Genomic DNA, 15,488 nt, shown 5'->3' on the forward strand with positions numbered 1-15,488 from the left:
AAAGAAGTCATTATATCTTTACTGTTTAATATCTTTCAACCTTATTCAAAACAAATTAGTTGCTACATCGAAAATAATTACGTAAGAATAAAGGAAGGCTTATTTATTTAATGCTTTCATGGAATCGATATATCGTAACAATTTCAGAATAAAAAGATTTCAGAACTGAGTTTACATCTAGCAACAATACTGATGACAGTGGAAACATTTATGTTTACATTCTGCTTGGCAGATCTTATATGAGTATACACTGTTTAATTTCTGAATTATATTATGTATGTACATCATTATAATTCTGTATTTACCATTTGTTGCGTCACTAGACGTACTGACTCAATGCAAAAATATGCAATGCTTGAAGTGAAAGGCATTTCCCTTCTTGAACTAGGGCACACAAGATGTTTGAAGTACACATATGGAAATTAGTGGAATAGATTAATAAGTTCTTGCTGAAATCTTGTTTACAGGGTACGACACGTGATAAAAAAATTTAAGTAAAATATTTAACTTACCCATACAATGAGCGCACCAACAAACAAAAACTTTCCCTGCTCCGAAGCTTGGCACAGTTCACACGTCCGAAGCCCAATCAGAACTAAGTGGTGGAATGTGAGCGGAAACTTATATACCTTCGGAACCCATCCCTCCACCCCCCGCTAAACCATTGATAGTTCACCACGTGACCGCTACTCATGTAATGTTTAAAAGACGCAATTGCGTGATACCATGATTTTTTATAAATAGACTAAGAAAGTTTCTTTTCCTCGTCTTACATTAAATACAATATGATATTACATCCTTTCTCGTATTACATCCGGTTATACTTCACGTATCAGATAAGTGCGTTTTCATGTAATTCATCAAATGTATTATACATATTATACATACATATATAACGTATGTAACATTTATTTTTTGTTTTTTATACAGAATTTTAATATTACCAACGATATATATGTACAGTTCATTTGTTATGGGAAAATTAATTTTTGATACGATTGGTTATATGCGTCATATCCTTAAAAATTATCCCGTTTTCCAGCTGTTCTGCTATCGAAGCCTACGTCAGCTCTGTCTGACTCAAATAACGTCACGATAAATAACGACTATATACATATGTATCTGGGTACACTAATATAATTAAATGGACTTCCTGGAAAAGCAATACATATACAAATATTATTCACATTTTTTTTTCTTTACCGCTAATTCATTGTCTGAAATACGTAACAAAATCTGACGAATCTCGACTTTCTTTGTACAGAAATCTTATCGCGATAAAACACTGCCAAGTGAACGTTGTTTTAATGAATCAGCTGACGTCCCAGACAGTTTGCAGAGGCATATATTTATGTTTAAATCCGTACGTGTATATATTTGCATACCCGCAAATTAATATGTATATAGTTTGCTTAAGTACATTAGCTATCGGCCACGTGATTATTGTATATGATGTCTGTTTAGATTAGAATTAGAAATTTAGAAATTTATACAATAATTGTTATTGATACGATTTCGATAACAATTTTGAAACAAAATAAAATCAAACGTTTTGATGTACTCGCGCTTTTGTAGAATTTAAGTTATTTTTTACTTTTAATAATTAAAACTAAAACAATTTGCAAAAACTTTGCTAAACTTTGTTCTTTATATCGCAACTACGTAATTGCGTAAGGTATAATATACATATGTATGTATATATGATTCATAGGGGTCAATGACGCAAAAAACTATATTTTGCTGCTTGCTAAAAGTCTTTGCACTGTTATCATAAGAAATATATATATATACATATATGTATAAATACACATACGTAGGTTGAATATGCATTTAAATATCGTAATGACAATAAAGTTGATTTCTTAATTGTAATATAATGTTTTTAAATATTTCCAACGAAATATATGTACATATACACATATAAAATGTTTTGATAATTCTCTTTGTTCGAATCGCTGATCTTCCTCTTACTGATATTAATAATGTGATAAATATTCGCTATGTTAAAAATATGTACTCTGCAGTTTACACAAGTTCAAAGTCTATCGTGTAGTTATTTGATAAGCTTCTTCGCAAATGATAACCTATCTTTAATAATCCCAAGCTATTACGCATTATCTGTACCATTTAATCGATACAAGCAACTAGAAACATTTTAATATGAAAGTACTATAATGATATTTTCATGTCGTTTCTGATAATGATTTATTCTTTATCTAATCGTCAATATCAATAATTAGCCTCTTTTTTAAGTATTGTTATGTAAATACATGATTAAATATATAAATATGAAACCTAAAAATATACATTCATACGTACCTTGATTTATCTCATCGTCGGTAATAGCTTTTTTATATTTTCTTATGATTATAAATTAGATTTTTAGATTTTAGTAAATATCATTTAAAGTTAAATATCTCTGTACGAATTCGATTATTTTCACGGACACGTGATATGACGAACCAATCACATGATCCAGCTACGAATATCGATGTGGTGCATGAGGATGAGATTGAAATTTGCTCGTACATACACGGTATGATACACCGTACAACGTAATACATATACATATAAGTGTATTGCTAATGTTTTAACGGTACGAACTTGCATAAGAAATTACTGTATTTAATGTCATTAGCATATTCTACAATTATCGTGAACAGATGTTTCATAGATTCTCGTTTGTTCGTTTCATTTCATTATAAAAATAATATATTTGACATAGTGTAATATAGCTCTGTGCAAGTGAATATTTTTCTGTTCTACACAATGTGCATTGTTATCTTCAACAGTAATTGTATTGTCTTGTAATGATAATACAAGTTGTATAATGGTCTCTTTTATTTTCAACAATTAATTTGTTCAGTATACGAGCATATGGAATCATTACTACAATGCAACTCAATTAAATTCTTGTAAATTTCAGGATATACAGAGGAAACACTACAATTAAAGGAAAATGAAGTTGACATGAAGTTATTGCTATATAATATTCTTTTATATACAAGTCCAACTTGGGACAATTGTAATGCTATATTAGAAAGATGACAATATTTAATTAGGAAATAATTATAATGCAATTACACGTATATTAGAAAGTAATGTACCATTTTTCTTTTTTCTATGCATATACCTGAATATTTGAAACATATTTTATCTTTACAGAAATTGGAACAATTCATTAATCATGTCTCTGTTGGAAGAAATATCTCATCATCCGCTATTGGCAAATGAGCCAATGGATAATTTATATCTTGCACTGATACAATGCTTTGCAATTATATTGTGCGGGTAAATTTTCTTTAATAGTTTAAACCTTATATTATTTTGTTATAACTTGAAATGTCTATATAAAATTAACATATATTTACCTATTTCAGATATGTTGCAGGAAGATTTGATGTTATTACTAAAACTGAAGCAAATGGTTTAAATACTTTTGTAGGAACATTTGCTTTGCCTTCCTTAATTTTTATGTCACTTGCAAAACTTGATTTTAGTTTAGTAAACTGGAGATTCCTTCTTGCTGTGTTATTAGCTAAAAGTTGTGTATTTTTTATTGTTCTTGGCGTATCTCTAGTCATTAAAAGGCCATCAAACCCTGGTTGTGCTGCACTGTTTGCAATATTTACTACGCAAAGTAATGATTTTGCCATTGGATATCCTATGAGTATGTGAAATAAAAAATATACTATATAAATGTATATATGTATTAATAAGATGTAACTAACAATGATACTTTTATAGTTGATGCTCTGTATGGAAACACTCATCCTGAATATGCTGCATATCTGTATCTAATGGCACCCATATCTCTGGCTATTTTAAATCCAATTGGTTTTGTGCTATTAGAAATTGGCAAAAGTTCTGGTGAAAATCATAGAAGTTATAAAAATATGATTTATTCCATTACAAAAGGAATTGCATTAAATCCAGTGCTTCTTATGACTATACTTGGTATTCTAGGAAATCTAATCTTTAAACATCTAGTACCACCTGCACTTGCAACTGTTCTTGATGTATTTGGTAATGCTTTCTCAGCCAGTGCTCTTTTCCTATTGGGATTAATGATGGTGGGAAAGGTACACAAATTGAAGGGCACAGCTCTTGTTATACCAGGCATATTAATATCAGTAAAATTGTTGGTGCTTCCTTTAGTAATAAGAGAATCTATTATTCTTTTAAATGCTGGCGAAAATGCTACAGCTACTCAAGATTTGAGTACATATGGATTTTTGTATGGTACTATTCCAACAGCACCGGCTTTATTTATCTTCACTCTTCGATATAATCTTGAAATTGATTTAATTGCATCAGCAATGGTTGCTTGTACCTTCTTATCTGCTCCACTCATGTTCATATCAGCAAAATTAATTGATGCTGTTTCTTCTGGAAACACCCCAACAGATTATTCACATCAATTGAATGTATTTTCTTTTGATGTGAGCATTGCTTCAGCAACAATTTGCGTATGGTTAATCCTTTGTTTCGTTGGATTAGGACGAAAAAAGTACAAATGTGTTACTCACCAATGTACATTGTGTATTATAATTGCACAGGTTTGTAGTAGTTTAGCTTAGAATATGTATAACGTACAGTCGAAATTTTTATTAAAAAAAATATAATTTCAGTTTGCTACAGCGATTGGTGTCATAATTTGGACCAAACTTGAGTCTCATAGTAACGGATCGATATTATGGTAATTTGTACTATTTTTAACTGCGTTTATTTATTAAATTTATACGCATATTATTTCTGAATTATTATTTAGGTATATACAGTTCATTTTGATCACAACGGGAGTATATGCAAGCCGTATGTGGACGACTGCGATAGCTGCAACCTTGTTGTATTTAAGTTCTCGTTCTTTGGACTTCGTGCGAAACGTACAGAAATGGTTTTATCCTATTGGATGGGGGTACGATGGAATTGTTTGTGTTTATAATTATTATGACAAAATAACTATAAATAATTTTTATTTACAGGGTTCCACTTTTGATAGTAACCATAATGTGTAGTACGATATCTCCAAAGAACTCTGACCTTGATTTTAGAAATCCTAATTTTCAGCTTGGTAGAATTCAAGCTGCAACTTCTACTTTTATACTGACATTTTGTTTTATCGGTACGTTTTGATATGTAATGCACAAAATTAAAAGGTGTAAAATCCATTTACATTCTTTCTTTTACAGTAACACTAGGCTGTTTGGTATTACAACAGCGGTATCAACGCCGACATGCTTCGACGTTTTATACTAATTTACCAGATAATGAAGAAAATTCTAATAATGATGGTATAGAAAGATGTTTGGTAGATGTTGAAGATCTTGTTTCTTCAACTTCACCTACACCAATGTAAGTAACTTTATACAGAAATCGACGTGTGTTGAAGTTATATTATAATTAATATTTAATAATATTAGTATCGGCTGCGAATATCCAAATGGGTGTTCAGATGGAGTATGCAGAGGCAGCAACAATGAAATTGATGACTGTGACGCACATTTAAACAATAATAACGAAGAAACCGATCCACAGTCTCTTCGACACCTCGTGTTCCTTATTTTACTTCTTTGTTCTATGTTTATTGTGAGTTAATAACAAAATTGTTCAATGGTAAAGTTACAAATCAATCAACATTATATAATATTTTATGGCAGGGCTTATCCATATCAATTGGAACATTAATAATGGAGCAGTTGACTGGCGTTTATGCGGAACTAGCATTCTTGGATGTAGCTTTGAACTTTGGCCAATCATTAATTGCATTTGCCATTTTTGGATTAGATCCCGGCTTTGGGAAATTAGGATGCTGGTTACGACGGATGTGTCGTAAATGGCGCGGTAATAACACATTTCTACCGTTAGTAATGTTAAGTTTTTGTAATATAGAATATTATTTCATGTTTGTAGAAAAAGAAATGCAGCTTCCTTCCGAAGATGCGCTAAGTCCAGAAGTAAAGGCAATACGGGATCAATTTAATCGTTGTCACTTAAGTGAATGTCGTGCTCGTATAGCTATATGTCGTAGACGTTTGTTAAAAGTACACAGAGATGTTTTCACCGGAACCGATTTAGTTAATTGGTTACTCGAAGCTGGTATTGCGCAAAACAGAGACGAAGCTGTACAATATGGTCGGAGCTTATTAGAAAGCAGAGTTTTGCAACACATCGATAGTACTCATCACTTTCACGATCAGAACATGCTTTACACTTTCGATACCTAAGATATTTTGAATGAGTTCCATGCAATTCAAATGTATTTTACATCATTTATTTTTTTAACGCTATTTTTTTCAATTCTACAAAGTAGAGTGTTTTCATGGTAAAAATATTTTTAACTTATACTATTTTACTTTAATATATAATTAAAAATTTTTTTGTGAAAATTTATTTATGTCCTTTTTTGGATTTGATAATATTAATTTATTGTAAAAATATTTTCTTTGTGTCTGTGTTTTTTCTGTTGGAGTCAATCATTAGTAACATATTTTTTATTACATAATTAAACATTTTAGTACAAAGTAACACAATAGTATTTAAATTTAATGAACGCCAAAGACGAATATTAACACTTTGATGTGGTTTTCATTAGTTTATTTCTATCCATTGTATAGAAATTAATTTTCTTTTAGGTATAAAATGCAACATAAAGTTACAACAGTTATAAACATGAAATATGTGGCCATCAAAGTGTTAATGTCTAATATTCTACTTGAGAATCCTAGTAGTCTGCACAGTATTGAGATAGTATTCTTTTTTTGAAAATAGCGTTTTAAATCATCTATATTTTTTACAAAACTTTTAAAATTTATATGACTGAATTTTAAAAATAGTATATTACCAAATATCTGTTAAATATTTTATTAGGTGATTTTATTACAATGCTGAAATGTTACATATTCTATGTATCAGCTTTAACATGTTATAAAATGCAAAATAAATATATAAATAAATGTTGCTTAATATATCAATGTTGTATTTTGAATTTCATATTCATATCCAATTTATGCAGGGAAAATGTAATTATAAATTACTTAAATACACAAATCATCATCTGGATCCTCCTCATCAAAGTCATCTACATCTTCTGGTTGATAGTGAATTTTAGATGTGTTTGTTGTATTCGCGTTAAGCATATATGGAAACACTATTTCTTCTCTTTCTTTCATTTCATTTTCATTTATTTCTATTCTAAATGAAGCTTCAACTTTTTGTTTTTGATCTTTACGCATTGAATCTAATTTTTTATTTTGAGTTTTAAGTTTCTCTGATTGAATTTCATAAGTTGTATTATTCTGATTAATTAATTCACGCTGTTGTAAAATTCCTCCACCTATTTTACGGTGCATAAGTTCTGCTATGTAATTAAAATTGTTATTTATCTGTCCTTTTGAAGATTTTAATAATTTTACATATGTACTTCCTAATGTTTCAATGCTTGGTACCTTATTCTGTACAAAATCTCTTCTATAAATACAAATTATTTGTGGTACTTGTCTATTTAATTCTTTTAAGAACCATAAAGCTTTTGACAGACCAATAAATAAAATTAAAGATGTCAAACAATCAATGACCACTGTAGCATTTGTATCTATAGTTTTCAGAATACATACAACACTATGAATATCATGTTCATTCATATTATTTACATCAATTTCATTTACATTTATTGTGTAATGGTCATCAATAATAACGCTATTTGAAGAAAAAGAATGAGGTTCATTTTGATACGTAGATTTTGGATCAGAAAACAATAACACATGAAAGATACGATTAGGATCTTTATCCTTCCACATTTCTATCCATCCTGCAATTAATTTTCTTGCAAACATTGCATCCACTCCTGAAATATATACATACAACTGCAAAATAGCTCTGAAGCGCATAGTAACATATATATATTTTTTAATATACTTCTGTCGCACCTTCATCAAGGACGATTAAATCTGAGCCTTCTAATAAAGGCAACGTTTTTATAGATGTCATTACTTTAACTATAACCAAACGCAATAAATAGAATAAACAATTTAGTCAACAATAACCACGTGGGTGTGCAGCATGGCAAACATATCACATTGAACATACATACAGAATAAAAATAATTGTAAATAAAAATATAACTCAAAGTTTAATTGCAAGTTCGAAGATTATGTTTATTTAACCCGTAATACTCATGATGATGTATAAAATTCAGAATAACACTTTGAATTATCTGAATATTTTTGTATGGTACAGTGGTGCCCCTTGGTAGCTGTTGGTAGCTAGATGGGCACAAACTACCTAACATCATAGGATAGCGTATGTATTATTCAATTTATGATACAGGGGTTCGACAAGTGTTACTTTACTAGTTACTTTACTAGTTACTCTCCAATAAGATTGAAATTGGACGTGGAAATGATGGTCGACAGGTGTCGCTGTTCCTGGTCCGAAAAGGGTGCGGTGCACGCTAATCGCCATACTGGGCGAACGTGACCGAAGACAGAGCGAAAATGAGTACTAGAGTGTGTGTCACATCGAAGCTATTTTGCTCATAACAGAGATTTTATTTTGACAGTGCAATTGGTGAGTTATTCACGCGATGTTCGATACACCGGCCAAGTCTTGAGGGAAACCGAAAAGCGTAGATCCGTGCGCGTGACCGCGTAAGATCAGAAATATCGCAGCTCGGGTTCCCCTGCAACGGGTTGTCGCTGCATGTGTCACTGTGAGTGCTATTGTGCTACAGCATTAAACGTTTCTTCCAACTGTTCTTTCTACTTAAGGTTCACCTGTGTATTATTGACAGTGCTTGTGGTGTAATAAATGCAATATTAAGGAATTCTTTTGAATTACCACCGATGAGTTTGGCCGCGTTCTGCTCTGTTCGGTGCTACTCCTTCAACTAATCGCGTGTGTGATGCCCGGGAGTCGCTCCAGCACGGATCCAGAGCACAAGTCACCGCGAGAAAGTGGTGAAGATTCTGAGGATGAGAGTGAAATCCTGGAGGAGAGCCCCTGCGGGCGGTGGCTCAAACGCCGGGAAGAGGTACGTCTCTGTGGTTTTTTTTTTTTATTTTTTTCACGCATAATACACCAACGCATTTGTTTATATCTCGTTCGTCTACACGTTTGGATTATATGTTGGTTGTACAGCTCTAAACATTTGGCATACACGTTCTGTTTGTTGTGACTACTATTGTACAATAATGGAAATACGTCAATGAGCTGAGTCTCTTGTGATATCGCACTGATTTTAGTTTAATAAACTATTGGGGTATTTGTTTTTTGGTGTGGAAAGTAAATGGTATTTAAGCACCGGAGTCAGAAGGTTCTTGGTATTAAGAAGTATCTTTATAAGACAAATTAGAAATCTCTGTTGCTATATAATTGTCATTTCCATTAATCTTGTTTAATACTTCATTATTTTTGAAGTTGAAGAAAGATTTACAAGGTAACATTATATGAAATTTGATACAGACTTACCTTTAAGATGATAATGTATAAGAATAATAAGTTTACTTCATTGTAAAACATTTGTTAAATATATGTTTGAAAATTTGTATATCATCAGAATCATAATGTACCATATGAATAATAATTTTCATGAAATCTATGTAAATATTATATGTTTTTAACTTCATACGTGTAAATGGACTTCTAACAACTTTTTGACCTAAGCTTTTATCAACAGTGATATGTTTTTCATATTTTGTTCTAAAAATAAGTTGCAGTAATAACATTGTAAGCAACATCTAAGATAAATAGTATTAGTACAAAGGTGAAGAAAATGTTTGTCCATTTATTGTTGAATAATTATTATTTTATGTTAGGTGTATGTAGGTTCCAAGTCTACGTTAGCCGAAGGCTCTACTTTTGGAACAGCCAGAGGCAGTGAAAACGAAGTAACTGAAATGGAGGTATGTCTATTTAAACAAAAATAGGCTATCTCTTTTATTTTGTACATATTGTTTTGATTTGGTTTGAAATATTTAATTAGAAACTGTAATTGTGTGAATTTTTAGTCTTTTATTTCTTTGTAGCAGATTATCAACAGTATCTATTATAATGATCCCTACCCTGAATTATTCCCCTCCTCAAATTTTTTACAAGGTCATATTAATCTAACAGCAAATAGGCACAAAATTGTTTGAATTATGCTTTAAGTAACTTTAAAATGAATGATTGCAGTAATACATTCTGCCACTTCATATATATATATATATATATATATATATATATATATATTGATTCTTAAAATATATCTACAGCTTGGTTTAATTTTTGTTTTATATAACTCTTATACATTGTAAATAAATATTACTATATATTGCATACTTATAAGCTATAGTTGTAAATAAACTAACTTCTGCATTTTATATTGTTAATCTGAATGATGTAAATAATTGCACCAATAAAATTAACTATTTTTATGAAAAATACTGTTTGTTACCTAGGTGGAACAGCGTGATGTACCAGGGATTGATTGTGCCTACTTGGCAATGGATACAGAGGAAGGGGTTGAAGTTGTTTGGAATGAAGTGCAATTCTCTGAAAGAAAAAATTTTAAAGCACAGGAGGAAAAGATACAGCTTGTGTTTGAAAATCTTACACAATTGGAACATCCCAATATTGTTAAATTTCATAGGTATTGGACAGATACCCATAATGATAAACCTCGAGTAAGTCATAAAACAAGACTGAAGTACAGGCTCTCTTTATCTTAAATGTTACACATGGTTTTATATATTTTTTTTTCCTCAGGTTATATTCATAACTGAGTATATGTCCTCTGGATCTTTAAAACAGTTCCTAAAAAGAACAAAGCGTAATGTGAAAAAGTTGCCTCTGCAAGCATGGAAACGTTGGTGTACCCAAATACTTTCTGCATTAAGGTAATATGACTTCATGTGTAAATTATGAATTGTTCAGAGTATAATAATTGTATGTATTTGTCAATATCTTTTAAATTTTCAGCTATTTGCATTCCTGTTCTCCTCCCATTATTCATGGAAACCTCACTTGTGACACTATATTTATTCAACATAACGGGCTTGTAAAGATTGGTTCAGGTAAGTACTTTTGTGATAAAATATAAAAACAACTTTCCTTTTTTTATAGGACATTTTATGCCCAAGAAAGTACAGTTTTTATGTTTCTGTACTTGTATATGTATTGAAACACTCTGCTAATAGATATCAATAGCTGCTCGTAGGTATTCAAGAGAGCATTTATCTCTAAATGAAATTATTCAGCATATGTTGGAATAGGAGTTTGCAAGGCACTTCCCTTTTTTTATTCACAGGACTATGAGAGGCTAATAGTTTTGTTTCTCATAATTTTCATGGAAGAAAACTAAAAATCACGATATAGGATTATTAATCAACCAACCAGTGAAGTTTAAATAACAACTGTGACCTAACTGGTATTTATTTTGTTCTTACACGGGGTACAAGCAAAGTACGTATATTGCTATTACTGTGATTGCCTCTACAACGCTTGTACGATATGTCGATCGACAGTAATAAATAAGTTTTACACAGTTACCCAATTAATCTCGACTTGACATGTAATGTAATATGCATTATCCAATTATTAGAGTGAATGATGTATAAACAATATTTTCATACAAATATTATACTATAAAGTGTAATAACGTGTGAAAGAGGGTGTGATTCATTTATGTATTGTGAAGACAGTTTTACTCCATGTTTAATTGCAGTTCACAATAAGATTAATAACATGACAGAGTCTAAAACTAAACGATATATATGTATGAAAAATGAGATACTTTTTTGCTGAATATCTTTGGTAATTTTCTCAAAAACAATTCCATATGATTATGGTTACAATTTTTGTATTGTATGGTAATTTTCTGTCACTCTCTCTCTCTGTAACTGTGTTAGAAAAATTGTGTATAAACTGCTTTTATATAATATATTAGGAGTATAACTTGAGTCCTCATTTTTAATTATAGCAGATAGGTTAATCTAGATAATGAAAAAACACAGCAAAGTCATTGAAGAAGGAGGAAGTACAGTTATAATTTTATCCATCTAAGAGAATCGACGTTCTTCGGTTGGTGTAAATTGTGAAAAGTTGGTGAATTTGAAGGAAATATATTTGGCAGATAATCATCAACCGTTGCCAGCTAAGTAATTTAGGCATACACATACACATGAGTTATTTAGCTCACAAATGGTTGTATCTTTTCGACCCAAAAAATGTTAGTTTGCTCGATAAAAGTGTCTCTGTGAAGCCAAATATTTTCTCCTTTCAGAGACACTTTCATACATATATGTGTGTATGCTTAAATGATTAACCATATAAGGGCTCAAGTTACTTATAGGATAATTTTTCAGTTACAACACAATTTTTCTAGTGATTTATTGATTTACTTATTAAGAGGGAGGTGGCGGGTATTCAGAAAGGAAAATCTCATTTTTGTTCCTGTATAGAAAAATTTACAGAATTCCTGCTGTCTCGCAAATCTTGTAAATGTAATAATATGTTTTGTTTGTTAATTACAGTGGCACCCGATGCGATTCATCATCATGTTAAAACTTGTAGAGCAAATATGAAAAACATGCATTTCGTAGCACCAGAATATGGAAGTGAGCGAATTATATTTATTGCGATCAATATTATTGATATGTAATCACAGAATTTCTTTCGATACATCTTATTTTCGTGTTTCAGATTCTGTAACCCCTGCCATTGATATTTATTCGTTCGGTATGTGCGCTTTGGAAATGGCTGCGTTAGAAATTCAGGGTAACGGCGATAGTGGTACAATCGTGACTGAGGAAAATGTTAAGAAAACGATAGAATCCTTGGACGATTTCCAGCAAAAAGATTTCATCCGGAAATGTCTACAAGTAGATCCTCTAAGCAGACCGAGTGCACGGGAACTTCTTTTTCATCCTGTTTTGTTTGAAGTACATTCTTTAAAATTACTCGCAGCTCATGCTTTGGTTAATTCAGCCAGTAAGTGTAATAATATTTTCGTTATCTTATCTTTATATTATGGTATGTCAAAGAACGTATCACTTGTTATATATATATATATGTTCCATATTTTCTGTGTCACGAAGGTAGAAATTACAGCGATTGTAATAAATGTAAAAGAATTCATCGTAACTAACCGAGTTTACATTTTTCCAGCAAATATTTCAGAAACGATAACGGACGAAGTATTACAAAGGCTATACCGACCTGATACGGTAGTTGCCGAAATTAAATACCAAGGTAGACCACCGCAGCAGACTCGGTTAAGTGATATTCCTGTTACGGAAAAGTTAGAAAAGTTTGTCGAAGATGTAAAGTGAGTAGTATTTGGATCATTGAACGTCGACGTCGAGTACGAGTAATATTTCATTGATTCTCTTGTTTCTCAACAATATCGATTATTATTATTCTCAACAGATATGGTATATATCCATTAACGGCATTTATGGCAAAACTACCACCGCCTGTTCGACCAAGGGCGATATCGCCCGAGGTAACCGAGTCGGTAAAATCGGTCACCCCCGAACCGGTGGACGTGGAGTCCCGAAGAGTAGTTAATATGATGTGTAATGTTAAACCTAGAGAAGAAAGTTGTGAATTACTTGTGAGTGACATAACACAGTGTGAGAGTTACCTAACATCACCATCAAAAATTGTTTTGTTTTTTTACGCTGGTGTATTTTATAGATGACAATATTATTACGAATGGATGACAAAATGAATAGGCAATTGACGTGTCCTGTCAGTCAATTAGATACTTCAATGCTTCTTGCGCAAGAGCTTGTACATTTTGGATTCATTAACGAGGTAAGCGAATTCATTTATTCAATGAGATGGCTTTCAATAATAATTAAGTATACGCGTAACAGCAATTTTCAATCCATTGTCATTTGTTGTAGAACGATCGTGATAAGATAGCAAATTTAATCGAAGAAGCATTAAGAAGTTGTTTTAATAAGCAATTGATGACACCTGGAATGGTATCATTAACTAATCTTCCCACCCAAACTACTTTACTGCTGCCTGGTCCAGAATTTCCATGCTTGCAACACTTTGATAACTCTATGTATAATGCGACAACATCTAATAGTGATAGTGTAACTAACCCGCTGCCAAAAACCTCAGGTCTCCCCGTATCGAGTAACGCCAGCAAAAGTCACGATGAAACGGAACCACCGTTGAATACTGAAAGCGGTAGTTAACCATCCAGGATATCTGGTAACTCAGTTCACTGTGCCACTTTGCACGCTCTATGTATAGACTGGCTATGTATTTTTATATTTAAGTAAACAGGAAGAAAAGAATGGAATTAAATAATAAAAGGAAAAAAAAAATGCAGAAAAGGTGCCGTGGCTAAACCACTAGGCTAAAAAAAACTTTTAACTCGGTATCATCAAATATTCATTTCATTCGAGAATACGATATTTTGTTTATAAAATTTAATTTAATTTAACGGTATTAAGTTTTCTATTAAGTAGTAAGGTAGTTAAAACAGTTAGAATATACACTGAATAAATCTAACGTGAAATTGAAGAGGACGAGCTCTATGATTTCAGTTGACTGTACAACTATTAAGAAAACGTAATTGCGAATGTAACAAGTTCCAAAACTGCGCCTAGTTATTATTACTCATAACCGTAGTCACCTGTTATTAGGCTGAGATAAAGGGCATTTTAACTATCGAACGTGAAATTCGTCGAGAACTTGAACGAATTACTCGAACTAAATATTAATCCAAGTTAAAATTTATCTTTTGTCGCGATGTGACGCGACAATGTATGATAAAAGAACAAAAAAAAAAAAGTTTAGTTTGTACATACAAATGGACAAAGCTGAAAGAAAACTAAAACGAGGAAGATAACGATCTAATTAATAGGTACAGAATAGCTTAATCGTACAGCAATATGAAAATGAAACGTACGAAAGAAAGGGAAAAGACTAACAAATTTCGCACTTGTTCTCATTTAAATATCCAATATGGTATTATGATTCAATCCGAGTCATATGAATCGACATATTTCCTTTGTCTAGAACAATGAAATATAAAAATAAGAGACTAGGTTCCTTTTTTTGTTACTATGTAAGGGTAGAAAAAAGAATCTTCTTTATTTCATCTGTTTTGTAGTATTCTAATAAACAGCCACGGCCCTCCTATACTTCGGTATTATTGATGTGATTAAACCAAGGTTATTAAATCTCGATAAAATTAGCTGAAATCCTTGTAAATAATTTATATTTTTAAGAAAATCTGTTGACACAGAAAACTAGTCATATAGGTATATTCGAGTGCTAACAAACTAACACCGACTTTATTATGTCTTTTTGCATTTATAACACGTGCTTGGCCAAGAGATACTGCTCCAATTTCATACCTCGGTAAAGTAAAATTTCAGTGACGCATTTCACTAAGCAAATGACTAACCATTACTAGCGGTAAAGTAATAAAAAAAAAAAAAAAAAGAAAACTATTACCAACCAACATAAACTTCGATCTTAAG

General features: G+C 31.5%; 3 protein-coding genes across 8 annotated transcripts; 2 read left to right on the forward strand and 1 right to left on the reverse strand.

The window, feature by feature from the left end:
• Positions 1 to 2,395: 2,395 nt before the first annotated feature.
• Positions 2,396 to 6,227, forward strand: anchor (integral membrane protein GPR155 homolog anchor). 3 transcript variants are annotated; one of them, XM_076691718.1, is made up of 12 exons: positions 2,396 to 2,536; positions 2,927 to 3,098; positions 3,166 to 3,291; positions 3,381 to 3,670; positions 3,748 to 4,559; positions 4,632 to 4,699; positions 4,772 to 4,918; positions 4,986 to 5,125; positions 5,193 to 5,355; positions 5,424 to 5,589; positions 5,661 to 5,844; positions 5,914 to 6,227. In XM_076691718.1, the coding sequence occupies exons 3-12, from the start codon at positions 3,188 to 3,190 to the stop codon at positions 6,225 to 6,227; spliced, it is 2,388 nt and encodes a 795-aa protein (XP_076547833.1). In that variant the 5' UTR covers positions 2,396 to 2,536; positions 2,927 to 3,098; positions 3,166 to 3,187. The 3 variants fall into 3 exon arrangements, with proteins under 3 accessions (XP_076547833.1, XP_034175721.2, XP_034175719.2); XM_034319830.2 differs by having other exon boundaries at positions 2,399 to 2,596; XM_034319828.2 differs by lacking the exon at positions 2,396 to 2,536 and adding an exon at positions 2,603 to 2,833.
• Positions 5,661 to 8,341, reverse strand: Elp5 (Elongator complex protein 5). The gene is made up of 3 exons (XM_034319846.2): positions 8,093 to 8,341; positions 7,929 to 7,997; positions 5,661 to 7,846 (listed from the first exon to the last, which is right to left on the reverse strand). The coding sequence occupies exons 2-3, from the start codon at positions 7,987 to 7,989 to the stop codon at positions 7,038 to 7,040; spliced, it is 870 nt and encodes a 289-aa protein (XP_034175737.1). The 5' UTR covers positions 7,990 to 7,997; positions 8,093 to 8,341; the 3' UTR covers positions 5,661 to 7,037.
• A 37-nt stretch (positions 8,342 to 8,378) lies between these two features.
• Madm (MLF1-adaptor molecule) lies at positions 8,379 to 15,455 on the forward strand. Of its 4 annotated transcripts, none has more exons than XM_034319831.2 (12): positions 8,381 to 8,710; positions 8,769 to 9,031; positions 9,816 to 9,902; positions 10,440 to 10,664; positions 10,747 to 10,877; positions 10,960 to 11,054; positions 12,513 to 12,596; positions 12,682 to 12,969; positions 13,147 to 13,306; positions 13,408 to 13,594; positions 13,678 to 13,797; positions 13,890 to 15,455. In XM_034319831.2, the coding sequence occupies exons 2-12, from the start codon at positions 8,903 to 8,905 to the stop codon at positions 14,190 to 14,192; spliced, it is 1,809 nt and encodes a 602-aa protein (XP_034175722.1). In that variant the 5' UTR covers positions 8,381 to 8,710; positions 8,769 to 8,902; the 3' UTR covers positions 14,193 to 15,455. The 4 variants fall into 4 exon arrangements, with proteins under 4 accessions (XP_034175727.1, XP_034175722.1, XP_034175723.1 ...); XM_034319832.2 differs by having other exon boundaries at positions 8,792 to 9,031; XM_034319833.2 differs by having other exon boundaries at positions 8,381 to 8,568.
• Positions 15,456 to 15,488: the final 33 nt, after the last annotated feature.

This window comes from Osmia lignaria, chromosome 13 (assembly GCF_051020975.1).
Source record: "Osmia lignaria lignaria isolate PbOS001 chromosome 13, iyOsmLign1, whole genome shotgun sequence".
Taxonomy (NCBI): Eukaryota; Metazoa; Arthropoda; class Insecta; order Hymenoptera; family Megachilidae; genus Osmia; species Osmia lignaria.